The sequence below is a fragment of the Aythya ferina genome, assembly GCF_964211825.1.
Source record: "Aythya ferina genome assembly, chromosome: 8".
Lineage (NCBI taxonomy): Eukaryota > Metazoa > Chordata > Aves > Anseriformes > Anatidae > Aythya > Aythya ferina.
The window spans coordinates 2761751-2782194 of NC_140304.1; the positions used below are offsets into that span (position 1 = coordinate 2761751).

The 20444-nt window shown below is 38.1% G+C and overlaps 1 protein-coding gene across 4 annotated transcripts in view; it reads right to left on the minus strand.

Moving 5' to 3' along the window:
- The window catches only part of ABCA4 (ATP binding cassette subfamily A member 4), an 80876-nt gene that overhangs the window by 46313 nt on the left and 14119 nt on the right, over positions 1-20444 (minus strand). Inside the window, exons 5-14 of one of the 4 annotated variants that reach the window (XM_084528330.1) lie at positions 19105-19198; positions 17981-18122; positions 16491-16630; positions 13815-13942; positions 8892-9089; positions 5348-5437; positions 4727-4964; positions 3388-3527; positions 2078-2194; positions 1110-1307 (exon numbers count right to left, since the gene is read on the minus strand). In XM_084528330.1, coding sequence (XP_084384456.1) covers positions 1110-1307; positions 2078-2194; positions 3388-3527; positions 4727-4964; positions 5348-5437; positions 8892-9089; positions 13815-13942; positions 16491-16630; positions 17981-18122; positions 19105-19198 — 1485 coding nt within the window. Of the gene's footprint in view, positions 1-1109; positions 1308-1641; positions 1753-2077; positions 2195-3387; positions 3528-4726; positions 4965-5347; positions 5438-8891; positions 9090-13814; positions 13943-16490; positions 16631-17766; positions 17792-17980; positions 18123-19104; positions 19199-20444 lie in introns of those variants that run through there. The other 3 variants (XM_084528331.1, XM_084528333.1, XM_084528332.1) reach the window with 3 other exon arrangements.

Sequence of the window (20444 nt, forward strand, 5' to 3'; positions counted from 1 at the left end):
CATTTATCTAACTCAGCAGGAATGCAGACCATATCAGGTCCAGTTCCCAACACATCTTTACCTGCAGTCAAAAAGATGTAAGATGAAAAATAATTCCTTGTGTCACTTACCTGGCTCTGGGAATAAATGGACGTAGTGGTTTGTCTGGCCCTCTAAAAATATAATCTTTTTTTTGCACTGGATTTATTAATCTGTGTCTGATGAACTTATCAGTAAGTTAGATCATTCATCCCAGAATAATCTCATAAAAAGTATCTTCCAAAGTACTTTTTGAATGCCTTTATATTTTCATCTACGTTTTTAGCATTTCCTATTTACATACTTAAACTTCATGTCACTTTCTGCATCATGACTTTCAAAAATCTTCAGAGAGCCCCAGTAAAAACATAGCACTCCTAGAAAATGAGCGCACAGATTCCAGGAAAGAGAGACATCTTGTCAGAAGAGGCTACAGAACAAGTAGAAGTTTTCTATTGGTTTTGATGTATTTTTGATCAGGTGTTCAAAATCCTGACATTGAAATTTCCAACAAAATATTAGCTTCTCTGATGATGGTCATTTTGAAATTAGTGGTCTGTCAGTTATCAAATACAAAAAATATATATATTTTTTTCTTCGAGGAAAAATTCACTTCCTGCTTCTTAGTATCAAAATGTGTTCAGACATTCAATCAACATTTTGAATGTGAGAGGTAGCAGGAAGAGGGTAGTGAAGCACTGGAGCAGGTTGCCCAGAGAGGCTGTGGATGCCCCATCCCTGGAGGTGTTCAAGACCAGGTTGGATGAGGCCCTGGGCAACCTGATCTAGTGGGAGATGTCCCTGCCCATGGTAGGGGGGTTGGAACGAGATGATATTTAAGGCCCCTTCTGACCTGAGCCATTCTATGATATGATATGATTTAGGAATTGTCAAATGTAAGCTTTTTCAGAATAAAAAATATATGTGTTCTTGTTCTACCGTATTATTTTAAAACATTTTTTAGTATTGAAATGAAATTTGAAACAAATGAAGAAGCCTTATACTTTCAACTTTCTCGTCTATTGCCACAGACCCCACATACTGCCTACTGTGCTTCAGGATATTCTCAGCAGTGGAAGGGCTGACCTTACCTCCAGATACTGACTGAGCAAACGCAGAGCTTGGTCTACAACACTGAAGATGTTCCGCCAGTCAAAGTCCACCATTCCCTTCTCCCTGGTCCCTGGAGACCCATTGTGGAGAAAGTTGATAATGTGTTCAGCAGTTAAGCCTTCAGCACCCATCTGTCTGTTCAAGAAGTCCCTCACTGTAGGGTGCTTCAGAGAGTCCTGTGGAAATACATCAGAACAGCTTCACTACAATTATTCTCTTCACATGCTGTGTTTCACCAGAAAGTTTTCCATTTCCACAGCTCTTTCTGAGCTACAAAGTAGTACAAAAGGGTATGTTAAAGAAGGAATTTTATAGATGGGTAATTGCACAGCTGAACAGGTGAGAATTGAAGACTAAATGAAAAGAAATTTATCCTTGACTATTGCATATTTTTTCCGCATGAGCAAGAGGATAAATGTAATAAATGTCAAAATTAAAAGAAATAAGTATGGCAAAATAAATGTTTTCTCCAGTATGAACTTCCATAAAAACTCCAACCACAAACAGTACTTGCATCCAGAGTCAGATCTAAGGGAAGAGGAACTAAGTAATTTCCTAAGTCGATAAATTGCTGGCTTCAGAAAAAACATGGTTCTACTGCCTTCTTTGTCTATGTAGAACCCTAGAAAATCAAGTTGGTTCTTCTGCTGTTCTTCCAGGACATTTTGCAGAGGCCAAGTGGTGATTGCTGTCTTTATTAAGAAATCATTAGCAGACTGAAGAGAGTGTCCAGATCTGAGGTTCTGTCACAAACTCTTTGAAATGCATATAAGACTATCCTTCAAAACAAGCTCAATAACCAGTCCAACAACTTTAAAAGCTACAAATTCCTTGCCGCAAAGGCTGTGCTTCCAGCCAGACCTTCAAAAATAATTAGCTTCTTAATTAAAGTATAGGATGGTGAAAGGCCACTCTTACTGAGGCTCTCTGCTAGGTTATAACATACACGGATCATATTCATTTGCAGGCTGTTTTGAAAGAAGTACCACAACTGTGGTCCTACTTCTTCCCAAGCTTTGGTCAACAGTCTGAGGCGTTCAAGTTCCTCAAAAGTGGAGTTTGCCTGAGGAACAAAACAACAGGAAAGAATGTTTAGAATGCTAGGGAGACAAACACACAGAATTTATAATCCAAGCATTCAGTGACAGTGAAACTTATAACTTATGAATGTTGTAATTTTTACCTTCAGTACTTAATAAACTTGCTTAAATGCCAGAAATATTAATATTCCTCAAAAAAGAAACTTTTAAAATCCAACTGGAATCAAAGTCATTTTGGATAAAATTCTTTTGTTTGTGTAATGAGAAAAACGAGAGCCCAAATTAGCCCCTGTTAACTACAATTCGTTTAACTACTCAGGTTTTAGGTAGAATGATTTCCTCCTCTCTTCTTTCCCTTGATTATCTCCCTCCACTGACTGTAGATGAAGCCTGCCCTAAAGAATGCCTGAAGTTGGGTGAAATGAATCTAAGAAGTTAAATCAAGTTCACATATGACCTGGGTTTTACCTACCTTATCACTGTCCATTCACTTACTCTCAACATCTAGTCTCAAGACAGTTCAACAGAGTTCACTTCCAGAAAGGAAGATGAAACTGCAATTCAACACTGAGAAAGTGTTTTCAGGCCAAGAAGTTTTCACAGAACCCGAAGCAACTTTTTGCCATTTTGTCTCTTTTCTGGCTTTCTTTTCTTTGCACCACATATGCAACAGTTTTGAGATAGCAGAAGTATGACATCTTATACACTAATATCAATCCAGCATCCTAATTCATGAAGTCAAAAATATTTATTCTTTCAATTTTATTCTGTATATATTACTAAACCACTATGTTGCTATTGCTTGTAATCTCTCAGTGTCAGGTCTCCATGAGTCTATCCAAACCTCATAGCAGCACCATTAAAATCCTTCCTGGCACAGAGCTGCTAATGTTCCTACATCTGTAAAATACATATGAACATTACTATTTTTGCTAGTGTAAACATGGGAACATGCCAACAAAAATGCTACTTCAGCTAGAAAAAGCTTGCAGTGTGGACCAAGGCAGGATGAATTAGTGAAGATCTGTCTCCTGTTTCTGTAAATGAAGACTAACTATCCCTCCTCTGATGATCACCAGAGCAGGACTTCCAATGAGAAAATCTGATTAGTTTGACATAGGTGGGTTGCTGGTCTTCAAAGGATGTTTCTTAGAATGCATTTGTTTACTTTTTTTTTTTTCAGAAATACACATATTTATATTTCAGAATTTCTTACGTTTTTTAGGATTTGCCGTACAGACGGTGAATCAGGAGCAAAGAGAATTTTTCCCATCAGCAGAGGCTTCACAGCACTCCAGGCTATTTTGGTTAAAGGGTTTGATTCCAAGTTTTGGATCAATGCATTACAAAAGGGTGCTAAAGACAGAAAGACAGACAAATCCTTAAGCAACCCTCCTTAAATCTTACCACACATAACATCCTGCAGGACTTTTTACTAATGACATGGACCGTTTAAAGCATTTTCAATCTGAATGGGTTAAGCACATTTTGCAATGTAGAAGTATGTCTGAAAAGATGGAAAAGACTGTAGTAGATTTTATAGTTCAAACTCTCTCGAGGAGTTGAGAACTTGATCCTACAATAACTTAGAACTAAGCATTTTCATGTAAGCATTTCTATCTTACCATGGATTAGTTACTTGTAAAGTATTCTACTATTTTGTTCCCCAGATAGAGGAAGGGGAGTACTGGGTCTTCTCCAGGTCTCATGGAGGTTCAGACATATGTAGAGCCAAGTACAACACAAAAAGTGAAATCTACAATTCCCTTCACAGGCAAAGCACTCATCTGTACTTTGCAAGCACACAATTATATCCATCATGGCAGAAGGGACACACAAATCTAGTATCAGCTACGATACGAACGTTAGCATAACGAAATTGCTGGTGGCCTCAATACAGAGATAAACTAAACAGCGAATAAAAAGGACATAATATGGATATAAAATAATGAATGGTAGAAAAGAAGAACATTTCTATTACAATAGCAAGGAGGTAAGTGAAGAAATCAAAGGAAAAATATTTTAAAGTTATAAATGGCATTACTTTGTACGTAAGATTTAATTAACATGTAGAACATTATTGAAACAAAATATATGTACTTTTACGCAGGAAAAGAAAACCAGCCACCATCCATCACATTAAGTGTTATTTAAAAGGAGAGTTTTAAATATTGCTACACTCCAGGCCAACAATCAAGAGACTTCCAAATAAATTTGCCTTGGAGAAAAGTAAATCAAGAATGATGCACCATAGAGTTTCCTGAACTTTTTTCCAGAAGTATTTAGTTCTTCCTGATATCAGTAGCATATATTAGAAAATAATGATGATGATGTTTATGCCTTCATAGTGAAAGTTAATGTGTGTTTCTGTCAGTTCTCAATTCCTGGTCTTCTTTGCTTTCAGTTAAAAAGTACATTTGAGCAAAACTATTTCGCCTGTCCCTAATTTCCCAAATTAACTACTTTGAAGTGTTATTTTATAAAAGCCATAGTGGTATTCTAACATAAGCTTCACTTCTCTACACTCTCTGTCATAGTTTGATGGAAAAACTTACTGGTTGTATTATCATAGAGATAACTGGATTTCTTTGTAGAGTCAATCCCCAGGAAAGCTTTGTAGTTGTTATCTTCATACCAGTTGAAGGAAAGCACTCTGGATCCACCTCCTTCTGGGTAGCCACAGAAAAGATCAGACATGGAGCTCACCCAGTGGCCTAAGGATTCAGTTCTTCCACCTTGTACAAATGGTTGTAAAGCCTTGAAAAGGTCCTGAACACTTGACTTCTTGGCTAGCTGCAGTAAAACAAGACTTTGTTAATTGCAGCCCTCAAAAGAAGAAAGTCTATGGAGAGGTCACCAGTAGTGCACAGACTAGTACAGTCTAGATGCAGTTAGAACCTCATCCTTTCATCTCCTCTATGCTGGTCACAGGCACGATTTTCAGTTCTTGTTCTCCCACGTTTGTTCTGAAGAAATCAAATGCTTCATAATTGCCAGCGCTTATGCCCACACTTATTTTGTAATGAGAGAATAATGAATTTCTAAGGAAAGAGTTCTTCCCAAACAATTCTATTTCCTTTCTGATAAAGCAGATAATAGGAAATAAAAAGAACAAAATGGACAAAGAACTACAAACTATTCAGAAAAGTGATGCCATCTGTTAGCAGACCACCTACCTTTTGTGCTGCTTGGGAGACATTAGACAGCACCCTCCCCCAAGACCTCAGATCAACACCTGGTGAGTTTCTGTCCAACACAGTGGGAAGCTGTGAATACATCAGAAAACACAGATGAGTTTTGGACAGTTTCTACATGACAACAGCTTATATAGTGAGAAGAAAATCCAACCAGCATCTCTTCAGTTCAAATGCTTTGAATTATTTGTAACACTGTCTTGTGAGATTTCTGGGACCACAAACCCATAGTGTAGACTCTCATAACTGCCTGAGTAAGTTGTCTGACTAATATGAGGCTGAAACTGTCACAGGCCATTGAAAGTATAGCCTGGGATGTTTTGCTTATCTAAGCCTACAATACCGAAAGGTACAAAAATAAAGGAGCAATGCAGGAACTGGGATTTATGAGAAGTTGTTTCTCAGAGGTTGTTGTTTCCAGTGAGATGCAGAGACTCTTATTAACTTCTAAATTGAACAAGTGTTGTGATTCAGAAGCCTCTGCTTGCCATGGAGGTAAAATACCTGGTAGTACTTGTGAGATCTCCTGATTTTGGAGACTGGTCCTTAAGGTCTGTTAGATCTGCCAGAAACCAGATCTGCTTCTCCAGGCTCCTGCAGACTGACCAAATGGCCTTTCTGCCAGAAGTTAATACTTTATTTATTGCTAGCTTTTTAAGAAACAGGTGACACCATGGCATGCTGCTACTTACTACTTGCATCATTGCATCCCTCTTTGTGAACTCTCTGAAGAATCATGCGTGCACTTGGTGTTGGCACTCTGAGGTTTTTACAGGCATTTATTTCTCAAGTATTAAAAAAAAAAAAAGCAAAAAAAAAAAAAGCAGGATTTGTGAATAGACCATAATATTTATTAGATAAACTTCTGAAAAGATTTCCCCAAGACTGTGCAGCTATACACCCTGCTTATTCCCTGCCATTTCTTTCAGTCAGTTGGTGGTTAAAAAAGCAAAAGACAGAGCTGCACTATGTAGGCACCTGGCAGGGAATCACAGCAGCAAGAGTTTTTATGGAACGCTTATGTTTGCATGTTCTGATCTGTCACTTGCAGTAGAGGCAGGAAGTATACACAAGGACTGCTTCAAAATATACTTTTCCCTTTTCACTTGAAGGGAACCAGTTTCTGCACAGATTATACAGCATTCTTGGAGCACTTGTCCTAACCTGGCCTTTTTGAAACTATGAGCAACAATATTGTAAACAACATGAAACAAAACAGAGAAAAGCCTGAGCTAAATATGGAATTAAGAACCTCTTTCCTGTAGTTAGAGGAAAAGAAGGAAAAATAGGGGCAAACTTGCATGTGTTTTTTCCTAGGTATTATTTCTTGCAGGAGGCACTCTGTATGAACCAGGTCTTGAAATGTTCTAAAAGGACTGTGTTTGTACTCAAGTTAGTTCGTGTTCTCTAGGAGCACACAAAAGACAGGATCAACAGGGATTATATACAAACTATGCACACATTTGACCTAAATATCAGAGCATATAATTAGGAATGTGTATTGACCCTTAGCACAGAGGGGAACAAAAGCGTTCTCCAAAATGTTTATCCAACTATTTTCATATTCACTAGAATTAAAGATAGTGTTGTAAAACAAACAAACAAACAAAAACAAAAGAAAAAACAACAAATGAACACTGAAGAGTTTCCTTCAGAAAACAGAAAGCCCAGTTCTGGAATCCCCAGTCAGCTGCCAATCCTAAAATGAGGCCTACTCACAAAAGGAGCTCTGAAAAAATAAATTCTGGTATGTAGTTGGTTACAACTGTAGCCTGAGGACCATGAAGTACAGAGGGATTGACAGTGTAAGAGGGTAGAAAATAACTTGGGATCTTGAAGACATGAGGTATCATTTTGCAAGGAATCATGAAAACCCTCCCTCTTCAGCTAGGTACATATTAAAACCCCTGGGAATCAGGCTGTGGATCCAACTGTGTGTTTCCAACACACAGACCTCCAATACTGAGGGGAAGTCTTGGCAGACGGACCTTGTAGGAAAAGACCAGATCATAAACCTACATCTTTGACAATTCTGGTGTTTAGTTTCAGGTTTATGTTCCTATTTCTCACAAGTCTATTTTTGTTTAAACACAGACAACTGCTTCATCAAATCTCTTCTTTCTATTTTATTTGATATGGGAGCAAAATCATGATATTAGCAGCTTAATCCTGAAGCTGGGCAGTGTAGCATGCATATTCACAGGATGTCCTTCAGTGCTGAAAACTTACCTGAGAAGTACTGTAGGACTCTCTTCTACTTCCAGCAAGCACCAGTTATAAGAAAATATCTGTGTATATTTTTAGAAATGGAAAACAATCAGAAGCTTTCAGAAACTCACCACAGATTCTTATCAGGACTGGCAAAATCACACAGGCTCAATAAATGTCTGCCAATGCTAAAATAATCAAACAGTAATTTGGCTGGTGTGTCAATTAAAGCTTCTGGCATCCTGTGTTCCCAGTTCTGAGTAACTCAAAGCTGAATTAAATCCATGTTAAATGAACTGTGATGTTTTGTGCTGTGGCAGGAAAGTCTGATCAATGCTTTCTAACTTCATCAACTCCCCATATATGCTGCCTGTTGTATACAGTAAACTGTCAATGTGATGACCTCACGACATTTATTTACAAGGTGACAAACAGCAAATTAAATTCAGTGTTGCAAAACGCAAAGTCACAAACGTGGGGAAAAAACATCATCATCATACACAGTGATGGGCTATTATATGGAAAGAGACTTTGGAGTCTTTACAGTTAGTTCTCTGAAAGCAACAGCTCCGTGTTCAGAAGACAAATGGAATATTAGAAAACACCAGGAAAATAACAGAGAGCAAAAACAAAAAATACCATTATGCCATTATATATATATATATATATATATATATATATATATATATATATACACATACATGACACATGGAAATACTGAACTCTGGTTGCAGTAGCAGTTAATTTATGGCAAGGACACAGTAGAAATATGAGCAGCACAAAGAAGAACAATTAAAATGAACAGAAGGAAGAGCTTCTGTAGAAAGAGTAATGAAAACCAGTACAACTTGTTTCAACAAACAAACACAAAGGCACATATGGGTATCCCAATTCAAGTTGCATCATGGCTTTGACTTCAGACTAAAATGCCGTCATGCTGGATGGAGCAAATACAAGTTGGGTTGTATGGGAGTATTTCAGATCTCTCAGCAAGGTCCAGATAGGTCTTCCTGAGCTCTGTTCTGTTACACAGACTAGGAAGGCCAGATTCCGCAAACTTTTTAAAATTTTATTTGAATCTTTTAGTTCTCTTGTAAGTGAATTTCATCTGTTACCTCCCAAAGCATGCTCCAAACTGTCCAGTGGTCCTGCTGATGTTAGGTTAATAATTATATATCCATAACTTCACATTTTTGGGGGCAAATAAACAAAGACCTCTCAAAACACTGGTGATGCATTAGAAAGAAAATTCCTGAAGTACAATGAAATAACAGCCAAAAGTGACCACATAAGGCAAGATGATTGTGTTAATACTTACCAGCTGAAATAGCTTAAAGAAATCAACATTTGCATACAAGGCATCTTCCACTCTCTGTAGGCTTTCCTGGGAGAGGGCACACATGGCCTTGTGGACCAAAGGGAGACCTCTTCTGCTGCTGAAGATAATAAAGCGGTCCAGGAGCATCTGACTGCAAGCAATGTCCTTCAGAGTCAAGTTGGGTACACCATAGGCAAACTGCAACCAAAAATAATGTATTATTATTATTATTGAACCTTCAGACTATGCAGGAACAACTCAGATTTATCAACAACAGACATCTTGATATCAACATCTGCTAATATTTCCTGAATGGCAGGAAGATGTGGTCAGCTGAAACACTAACTCTTCAGTCACCTTCACTTGATGTTATGCTAGATCACCTCACCTTCAGACAGGTTTTTCTTCACAGTAGTGATTCTTCTTTCCATTGCAGAAGTTCTTATGAGTCTTCTTTGCTTTCTCTCTGTCATCTAAGCATGCCTGAGGCCGTGCCATGCAACCCATCCTTATGGTTAAGCTTTAACTTGTTTGAAAGTATTTCCCCAAGACCAATCAAATGTGCCACATCACTATAACTTTTGTTTATCCTGGTTATAGTTTTGCTGTCAGCTGTTCTAACTGGAAAAAGACGACTCCAATTGCCTTTGCTCAAGCTTGATTTCCCTCACTATTTTATTTCAGTCATGATTCTTTCACTTCAGTGCTTCCCCAGAGCCATTATTCATAGTCGCTGTGCACAGGCATACAGCCAGGCTCAGTAAAGCCATTTTACATTAAACCACACCCAACCTACTTATTTCAGCTTCTAATCTAAATATGGAACAGAAAATAAAGAAGTTATCTTTAGTGTTTAACCAGAGAGAGCAAATTAGTTTATAGTTGAAACCAGTGTAAATACAGAATAACTCCACAGAAATTGATGTATTTACCTAGGACTTGTATTGTCGTAATGGAGTACTTTTGGAAGTCTACAATTCAGTTCTACTTGCCTTACAATGGACAGAATACATGACAATAAAATAAAAAGTAGCACTGAAAATTGCTCAGAGGCTGTTCCCATCCTCTGTACATCTGTTTGCTGGTACAAACTGCATAGAAAAAAGTTCACAATACCATAATGACTCTAAACGTATGCCATGTTTGAGACAAACACAGACATTCAGACAAATGAGGACTGTGCATTGACACTATATTGTTAGGCTAGATGCTTTTTAAAAACTGCAAAGAAAAAGAAACTGACAAAATATGCATAAAATATAACTTTCTTTAGAAAAATTATTTGCTGAGTATTCCAGTCCTCAAGACATTTGGTTCAAAACAAACATACCAAGCCTACACCAGGTACACATTTATTTCCTAAGTCAATTAACAAGGCCATCTAAGTGATTCCGAACATTATCAAAATTTTGTATCTGCCAGTCTCCTATAATTAGCAGCTGAGACTTGCTTCATGGTGCCTGTAAAGAGAAGTATTTAAAAACATAGATGAATGAGATTAAAATAAAATTAATTTAGTTGCTGTGGAGAGTGGATTCAGGCTTGAGAAGTTAGTCATTAAGTGCTTCAGATGTCAGAACCTACCAGCAAAACTGCAAGTGTGACTGTGGAAAATCAGGTGAAGAGAGGTCTAGAACAAGAGTGTATTTTGTTTATCATGACTGTTCTGAATTTCAGCTTGTGGAGCTGATTTTTACAAAAAACACAGCTGAATTACACCCAAATTGTGTATAGGAACAACGATGCAAAAAAAGGGATACGAATTTCTAGTAAAAGTATCTGACAGGTACAGTCCCTATCATCACTACAGGTATACCCACATATTGACACAATCTATATTGTATTTGCACTAGGGAGTCTGAGAACAAGTAGAGTAACAAATCCTGAAAGAGTTCTAACATATAACACAACTTAAAAAAAAAACAGGACATACCTGAAAATTAAGCACACAGCAGTAATTAAACTAATCAACCCCTCAGTTTTCTCATCCTTTACATCATTGCTTGATCTTTTAGATGTAGTCTAAACCATCAGTCCAGGCAGCATGGAAAGCACAGGCTTTCTCTTTGCAAGGGGCTGTTCTGCCATAAGTGGCACAATAAGCACTTAAATCTATTCAGTAACAGTGACAGTTTACTTACTAGATTATGAATTTTCAAAAATTAGATGACAAATTAACAGTGTGGCCTTAGCTAGTGCCTTTTCACCATACAATTTCACCTATGGGTGAAATATCTGCCAGTACAGATATTACTGAGAACATGAGATTTGCTTTACAGCAAAGTTAAAACACACTGAGAGTGACACAAAGACAGGACATGTATGTTACATTGCTAACACAAGTTAGACAGTGTAAAGACAGAATGCAAGAGAGGACATGCAACCGATGGACAGAGTCTTGCAAACTAAGATTTGAATTTGACTGATCTGCTGTCAGTGAAAGAACTTGCTTATTTGCTCAGTCACTACAAAAAGAGCATTTTTCAGCTGCACATGCCTGACCTCACCATCCAGTGTGGGCTGTAATGCAACTGAGCTGCACAGGGAGGCAGCCTGGGAGCCTTGCTTTAACTTGTGAAATGAGAAAATTGTGACATTAACATCTTTGAGGAGGATTAAACAGAAAAAAAGGACAGGTTATTTACAAACTGTAACTGCATTTCAGGAATTTCCATGAACAGATGGGATTAGCAGAACAACAAACCTCCGCCCTTCCAATTTTTCCGGTAGAGTGGGCTGTTGCCAATCTTTCTTGAACTTCTTATTGTGTTTTAACATCAGTCTCTTATCCTTATCTTAGAATGACTCAGAAGAAGCAGGTCCTCAGAGGAAAACTTCAATACTTTTTTTTTTTTTTTTTTTTAAATCGACGTGTCACTGTTTGGCTAAAGAAATGAAGTCCGAATTATTTTTTCAGCCAGTTGCCTGTTTGATCAAGTTTAGCTTTTAGGTCTGTGTGTCATTTCCTGCACTCCCAGGCGGCTCAGACCTAGATCTGCAGCCAGCTGTTGGCAACAGTCAGGTTCTTGTAAACAAGCTGCTTTCAGGTCAATCAGCTTTATTCCATTACAGTCCAGGAGAGAGGACACGCAGCAATATACAGGCAAACAGAGGGTAGAGCAGCAAGAACTGGAGGTAAGCTGTCATGTTTGAGGCTACAGACAAACACAGATCTGTGTTCCAGTCATAGCTCTGCAATTTCTTGCTCAACTAACTAAAAGCAATTACTTGGGCTGGTCATATCAATAAGGTCTATAGGAATTTTGTGACTTAGCCCGCACAGCAGAGCAAGAGTTCAATTCCCATTGAAAATAATTCTCTTATGTTTTTGAGAACTATGAAATCAGTTTTTCTACTTCAGTTGCTCTTGGAGGAAGCATTCATAGCACTTTCTTTCCTCATATCTGTAAACCAGCTCCTGTGAGAAGACCTCGTACCCCTGCAATTACTGCTAACAAGAAAACTTCACAGAGGACAGCAAAAGTGGTATTTAATGCCAGGCCTCCTTCAGCTTCCTCTCAAGATGATTTTCAAATCTTTTAACTCCCAGTATCAAAAGAACTACATCTCTTTCTACACCTGCACAGAGAATACATTAGAAAGACACCATGTACCAGCAGGTCTCAATCAGAGTTTCAGTGATGGTGTTGAAAACACCACCAGTCCTGTATACACTAGCAGCCAAAAAGTTTTCAACAGTCGCTGAATGAAGGCCACTGGGGAGCTAATGCAGCCTAACACAGCAGCACACAGTTCTCTGTATGCAGCAGACTTCTGACAAAGAAGAGGAAAGGGAGAAAAAGGGAAAAAGCAAGCCCAAAAGGATCTCTATAGAATTCTTCTTGTCATGAGCAGCAAGGAAACAATTTTTTTTTTGGCATTTCAACTGATACCGAGGTATGAAGACAAGTAGGATGTATCAATTGCTGTCATCTTGTTGTATTGCTTCATAACAAAGTGAGGAGAGGGAAGAGCTTCCCCTGGTACATATCAAGAATAGAGCAGGTATGTAACCTGGCAATTTAGTCACTCCAGCTGGAACCTGTGGTGCACAAAAGGAACTGAATGCAAATTTATTAATCTCTTCCCTCTTTCTGGCCATGCACAGTTCTAGTATTTGTGTTTTATGTGGTGGTGAAAAAGAGGAATTGCAACTTTTAGTGTCAATTACTCATTTGCTTCTACCCACACACTAACCCAATGTAAAAATTGTTCCAGAGTTCTGATTCAGCAACATTCATTCATTAATACAGCATTCCTCTCAGCTCGCAGACACCAGTACATGCAGATGCACAGATTGCCTGGACTTGGCCAAACGCAGTCTCCCGCTTAGCTGCTTCAGGAGTGATTTGACCTGCAGCTTTCACTGTGAATTTTCAGAGCAGGTCTGCTGTTCAGTTGGAATCTGAAAACGTGGGGCTGCTTACCCACTCCCACCTATTCACGTGAGACAGTGCTATAAGGCCAACGTTACTTTGCTGACGTTGGGGCAAAGAATTAAAATGTTAAATCAAGAACTGAAAATAGTTCTCTGCTGCTATTCAACAGGGTTGCTGTTCCAAAAAAGATGCACAGCTGCATTATGATTTTGAGCCAAGTCTTTAATCGTGAGGACAGATGCATTGCCTGGCAGTATAATTTCTTGATGTTTGTTTTGTAGTTCAGTTGCAACAACAGCGTCAAAAAAACATCTCTATTTAATACATATTCAAAACATTATTATTAATTATTATTATTATTTTAAGACAAAACAAACACCTCTTCTTCCAGATTCAAAAACATAAAGGTGGATATAATGCACGTAACCTGTAAGGCAACAGAAATTCTGGGCACAAGGTCCCCACTGAAGCTACTTTGCATATACAACTCAAGGGATTGTGTTTCACACAGGTAAACGCTTGGCAGTTTTTTCACTCTACCCACCTGTTCAGGGCGTACTTGAGCATTAATAAGCTGGAAAACAACAACATCTGGGAGACCAGCATCTTCCAGCAAGAATGAAGTGAGAGTCTCCCCATCTTTCAAAATATCTAGAATTCGTATTCCTCTTCCTGGATGAAGAAAGGAGTATGGGAATCAGTGAAATTCTAGACCAAGGAAGGTAAGGAACATCTCAAACACTGGCTTAAACCAGCAAAAACTATGTGCTTTGACTCATGTGCTTAGTAGTGACTAATGGGGTCCAAAACTATTTTTGAAATTCAACGTGATTTTAATCTTTTGCTGGGGAATGATTATGAGAAAATGACGGCTGTTCTGACTCTGTATATCTGATCTCTCAAAGATCCTTCTGAGTAGGACTTGAGCAATGAGAATATTCAAAACATCCCTGATGGCATTTGAAAGTGTCTGCATTTTTTTTTTCCTGAGGTAATGATTTATTTTAAATGTTTGGATTGAAGTATGCTACTGTTGTTAGAACGAGGGTCCCTTCTGCTGTATCTTGTGTGAATAACTTTGGCCAACCCTTTACACTTACACTAATTTATTGCTTGCTGTTGATAACCTTTAGCTATTTAACCTGATTCTATAGTTTTTGCATTTAGTGTATCAGTATGAATTTTGCCTCAGCATGGTCCACGTGAAAGCTTGGAAAGTGAAATGACTCCTGTCTGTTAAATACTACGGCCTTAATTAAAGGTAGTTCACCAAGCACTCCCAGACTTATGCAAAGAATGTTTGAAAAGCAGTAGCTCTTGCAGCCTTTAGAACAGGAATTTGAAACTGATAGGAGCAACATATATCACATTGACACGGGGAATGCAGCTTTGGACATCTCCACATAAACATGCACTAATTTGCAGCTGACTGTTTCTGTTCATGCAAGTTATGCAGAATCTCATTAGAGTCCAACAACTAACTTTTACAATCTCACTCTGCATTAAGCTAACTCTGCCCTGGGCTGCAGGTGCTGAGCAGAACTTCTGCAATTGCTCCTCCATGTATTTATTTCAGCAGCAGACACTGAAACAATTATAGGTGCCTGTTGTATTTTCACTGTGCTTGTATTTTCACTGATGCCCTTCCTGGAACCCAGGCACAGTGGAGGAGGAAGCACGTTACAAGAACACATGTTGTCAAATGCAAGGGGGGAGTGGGACAAGGAAGGAGGACTCAAGAGGTGAATCTGGTTTAAGAAATCGGGAGGAGGAGCAGCTTTAATTCTAGCATTTGGTAGTTTTTCATTGCTCAGCTTTGCAACCCTAGTATTCTGTTAAGGTTGTTTCTTACAGGCAATAGTAGTAAGTTACACACACACAGACCTTATATACATGTAGTTAATTCAACAGTACCTTTTTCTGTATAGATAAAAGTGGTAATTCACATTTCATTACTTTAGCTGACTTTAGCAGGACTGATTTTGTGACTTTGCTTTATGCAAACAGGAGATTCCAAAACTCTTTTATTTTTTAATAAAACGTATTACAAAATAACAGATTCTGAAATAGCATTAGCATTATATTTCACAGGAGTTGGGAGCAATGTGTTCTATTTCCCAGCTGGTAAGTAAAGTTGATACAGGATGCAAACCATGGGGTGTTGTCCCTGAGCAATATACTACAAACCCACTGCACTTTATGCTTTTCCTCTCCCCTATACAGGAGTGTTTGTTTTCTACAGCTGTGTAAAAAACACATCTCAGATTATACTCAGATTTTTGTTGTTTGCATTTTGATCTTCCCACTGTTATTTATAGTGAAACACCCTTTCTTACTTCTACTTAGAAACCTCTGATGGGATAGTGGAGCATGTGTATCTGATGGTTTACACACATCTTATTAAAATATATGCTAGGTGGCAATATTTTATTTTAATAAGAATATTATTCCTGTGGCAAAGGATTTGAGAATGTGACAGATCAATTCTGAAAGCCATTGCATTTTTGTGCCATTAGTTTTAGGAGTATCTTTTCAAATTATCTATTTAAAGCCCAAATATTAAATTAAGAAAATGATTATTGGTCCATTTCCTACATTTTCCAAGGATAGCATTTTGAGTTTGGCACATGACTTTGCATAAAAATTAATGGAGTTTATAAGCAAACAGAATTGCAAATTATATAAGTTTGCAATACCTAATCTCTCTAAACACGTAATCAAAACAAGAACAAAGTGTTTCTTTCCTCACTGTTCCAAACCTATTTCAGCTAATACTTGAAATAAAAATCTCTCTAAGCCCTTCTCTGGGTTATGCCCTTCATATTTATTCAGGCATGTTCCCAGCTTTTCATTCCTCTGCATCTTTCAGTGATGCTTTCTTAGTGCTATTGCCTCTACTGTAGTAACAATTAATGAAATCTCTTCATCCACATGTTTCACTTTGGGTGGTGATGTCTCTTTGTTTCTGTGGCTTGAGTTTTGTCTACTGTTATTTAAGGAACCTGTTTGCAGAATGAAACTGAATGCCTCTCTCATCTCTCAAATGAAAGGTGTCTGTTACACCTTCTGTTAATGAATTTTAGTTTACCCTCTCTAACAATAAGCAGAGTAACAGCCAGGTGTGAAATACATTATGTTGTTAGTCTCTGCATCGTTAACTAATAGTCAGTTTTCAGAAGGAAAAATTCAATAGTCTAAAGGATATAGAGAAAACAATTACCTGCGATTCTTTCAGGATTAGTTCTCATTGTTTCCATAAACTGAGTCATAATGATCAGTTCTTCCCAGACTCTGCCAAGGTCACGGATTTCAGGGGCTTCCAGTAAGAGCTCTTGAGCATCTTTATATACTCTTGCAAGGCTGAAAGAAGTAGTGAATCAATAATAACTTAAGACTGATGACTCTTAAGAACCTTTCACATAAAGAAAAAAAAAAGAAAAAGAAAAAAGCAAGATTGACTTTCTCTGTGCTATGGATGAGGAAAAAAGTTATTTTGTCCTTAGCCTTGAAACTCAAAGTCCAGTTTTGTGGTGGTAACAAAGTAGTTTCAGGTGGTGTGGGATTCAGATTTTGGAGTCCACAGAAGGTTTCAGAGGGCTACTGGTGTGGCAGAAGGTTGGTCTCTAATAAGCCATGATGATCTTGCTGTGGGGAAAGGACCTTCCCCAAACAACACCTATGTCACAGTTGTACTGAAAACCTGCTCCAGTTATGGCCCAGGATCTGCTTTGGCATTTGGCTGGGGCATTCAGAGCACAAGCAGCCCTGATCAGCTGGATAAATGACATGGAAACGTACAGAATCCTCCCCCCTCTCCCATCTCAGTCCCCTCCAATGTAACAGTGATTTTTAAGTACTTCCAGAAAATATTTCTATTAGGGGTTGAAAACAACAGTGCCTGACTTCACCACAGGCAGCTGTTCACCCACAGTTCTTGGGTTTGGACACACATTTCAAATAAGTATTCAGTCAGGTCCTGTGTTTATAAACAAATATGAAGAACAGATCTTATTAGCAGCATGGGAGGCCAAGCACATCTAGGAATTGAAATATCATAGGCTTTTCCTTCTGCAGTAAAACTGAGATAGAATTTGAATAAATACCTGTTAAGAAGCACAGTATTTCTTTAATGGTTATGTTTTTCCATACATGGAAAGGTAAATCTCTGCCCACATGACTTATTTTAGTTTACAGGAAACAGCAAACAGGAAGGACAAAATTCTTTCAGAAAACACAATGTATTTGCTTCCTCTGTAGTGCACTGAATTTACTCTGACTCACAAAGGGACAGTTCGTTCTGTAATCAGCAACCTAGAAAAGCCAGAATGTACACAAAATGGAACCCTTTAGCTTCACTGCATGACTGTACCCACAAAGAAGCCCAGGTGACTATTCTAAACCCTGTTCACTAGGAACAAAGTTGAAATGCTAAATTAACTCCAAGCTATGGATTTAAATCTTCTTAAATCTTCTTTTAAATCTTCTTAAATCCTCACCTTTCCCTTTTTGCTTACATCACAGACCTATTCTATAAACTCTCTCCAGTATACTGAGGGACCAATCTGAGCAGGCTGAAGATGCTTCACCCTTTCTCCTTATAACACTCAGCAGGTGACAACACGTTCAACAGGTGCCCAGGGCAAGCTAACAGCAGTTGCCTAGCGGGTCTGTACTACTGCAGCCCTGTCTTGCACACAGAGCTCTGCTTACATGGAGTTGTTGTAGTTGGACACAACACCTGGACTCTCTCCAGGGGTTGGGCTGCGGAAACAAGGGTTGTTCATGTTACAGAAGATGCCATGTAACCACGGCAGTGTTCCTGCAGATGGCATGGCCTTGTTTGGGAAGTGACCTGGAGTTGGGAAACAAAAGAATATGAATGATTAGATGCCTTTTCTAATGCAGCTTGTGTGAAACTGAATAGCATTCTGAGCTTTTTTACTAAACAATGAATAGTTTGTATAGGATTTTTGAAAGTAATTAGCACTGGACTAATTCTGTTTCCAATGAGACAAGTGGCAAAGCAGATTTTTTTTTTCTTTTTTTTTTCCTCAACAGAAATGGAATACTAGAATTCTGAATACTTTCAAAAATTCTACTTTCTGATTTTTTTTTCTTTTTCAGGCAACATTCATAAACAGTCCAAGCTAAATAAGCAAAACCTGGTATCTCTAGAGTCAAGTAATTATCTAGCCTGAACACTAAGCAACTAGGATGATTATCATGCTACAGTATGTACAAACAGTAATAAATACAGAAAGAATCAGTATTACAAGAGGAGCAATAATCAGCATTACAGCCTTTCAGTATAACTCTGGTTTAAGGTCTCTGGTTTGCATAAAGACAGTCAGTTGGTTACTACCTACTAAGAAAAGAAGCCTACTGTGTAAAATTCATATTTGCTTCACTAAGGTGTACACTTCCACTGGAAAACTCTTAAGTGTTCACACATTATATCTTCTAAAGGAACTGATAAAAACAATATGACTATTTTCTACTGGAATTTAGTTCTGACCTAGCCTATTTATTTATTTATTTATATTCAGTAGTGAGACAATTCATCAACAACAGAATTATAGAAATCTACAATTTGACAGAGCCTTGAGACATCAAGTAAGTCCAACCACAAAATAGCTCACAGGAAAACTAGAGGTTTTTTTCCCCTTGTTGGTAAGTTTTATAATATATGGCTACAAATAACTAAACTACTCACAGCAAAGTCTGTCCTTTTGCCATTAGAAAATACTTGGCATCCAAGACCAGTATCTCTGTCTGAGACCTTCTAGGCATTATCTAACACAGGTCAGAGCATTAAACTTGTCAAATGTTCTTACATTCATGTTGGCGATATAATGGATTAGCCTTCCTCAGCCACACAAGGGCAAGAAATAATGACAGAGGCCACACAAGCTCCACCAGAAGACGAAGCTGGAAAAACAAAAAGCAAAAATCCATTCAAACCAAATGTTAAAGATAAATTAAGTTCTTACACAAAGTGGATGACACTGTAACAATACAGAAAAACAGGATTAGATGCAATAGAGAAACAGAGGGATTTTATCCACACTTTTGCAACGCTGGACTCATTAGCAGGCTAAAGTGTAACATACGTACCTGAAGGTAAAGCCTTTATCATAAACCTACATTCTTTTATATTTACTTTTGCCTCTTTTTGTCACCACTCATTTCAACATCATTAATTTTCTAATACAGGTAAAAATGTATACATTAAGATCAAACCTCTTACTGAATAACATGCAAGGCTCCATCCAAGGCTGCTTTATTGCCCAGGTCTTTTAATACACTTAGTACAGACATCAGCTGCTAGCTGTGACAGAAAATTAAGGGCACTACTTTACCACAGAGAAACATCCTGCCTGTTTTTTCAGTCTTTCCTCCACTCTCATGTTTCAGTTTTACTGCCTCTGTGTGTTTTGGCAGAGGTTTGAAACTACAGTTCTTTGATCTTGTGACACAGGCTTTGGGCTCTGAGGACCAGCTTTTTTTTTTTTTTTTTTTTTTTTTTTTTTTTTTTTTTTGTGTGTGTGCGCCCAGCCACGTGGCGCTTTTTTCCTCCTCCCTACAAGAGCCAGGACAGACTCTTTCCACTGCCTGGGTTGTACTACATGCACAGGAAAGCTCTCCCTGTCTCCTTTCTTTTACTCCTGCCTCCCACATCAGGCACCAAACATGTAACAGTAATGTGTACAGCAGCAGAGCCAAAGACACTGCGGGCCACATGTGAATGTAATTTTTTCCCCCCTTTTTCTTCAGATTGAGCCATGCAGGGTAAAAGATACTCCACAGAATAATTAAGAACAGGTTTTTGGAGCTGCCCTACTTTTTCCACTGTCATTCTGTTTACTGGCTTTAATTAAACACAGTTTAAGATTATGGCAAAAGGATACAAAGCTTTTCAACAGGCAACTGTTTCCTATTTCACACTTTGTTACAAGGTTGGTTTGTTAAAATAAATAAATAAATAAATAAATAAATAAATAAATAAATCACATCACCTAAGAAGTTATGCACGTCTCATTTTTAAAGCCAGACAAAATCTTGCTAGAAGCAAAGGGCAGATGACAAAATTTTTGGAGTAGGAAACCCACTGTACAGTTCTTCTCCTCCATAGCTGAGCATACAGTGTTACAGGTCCTTCTCAGCAGCTGGTGTG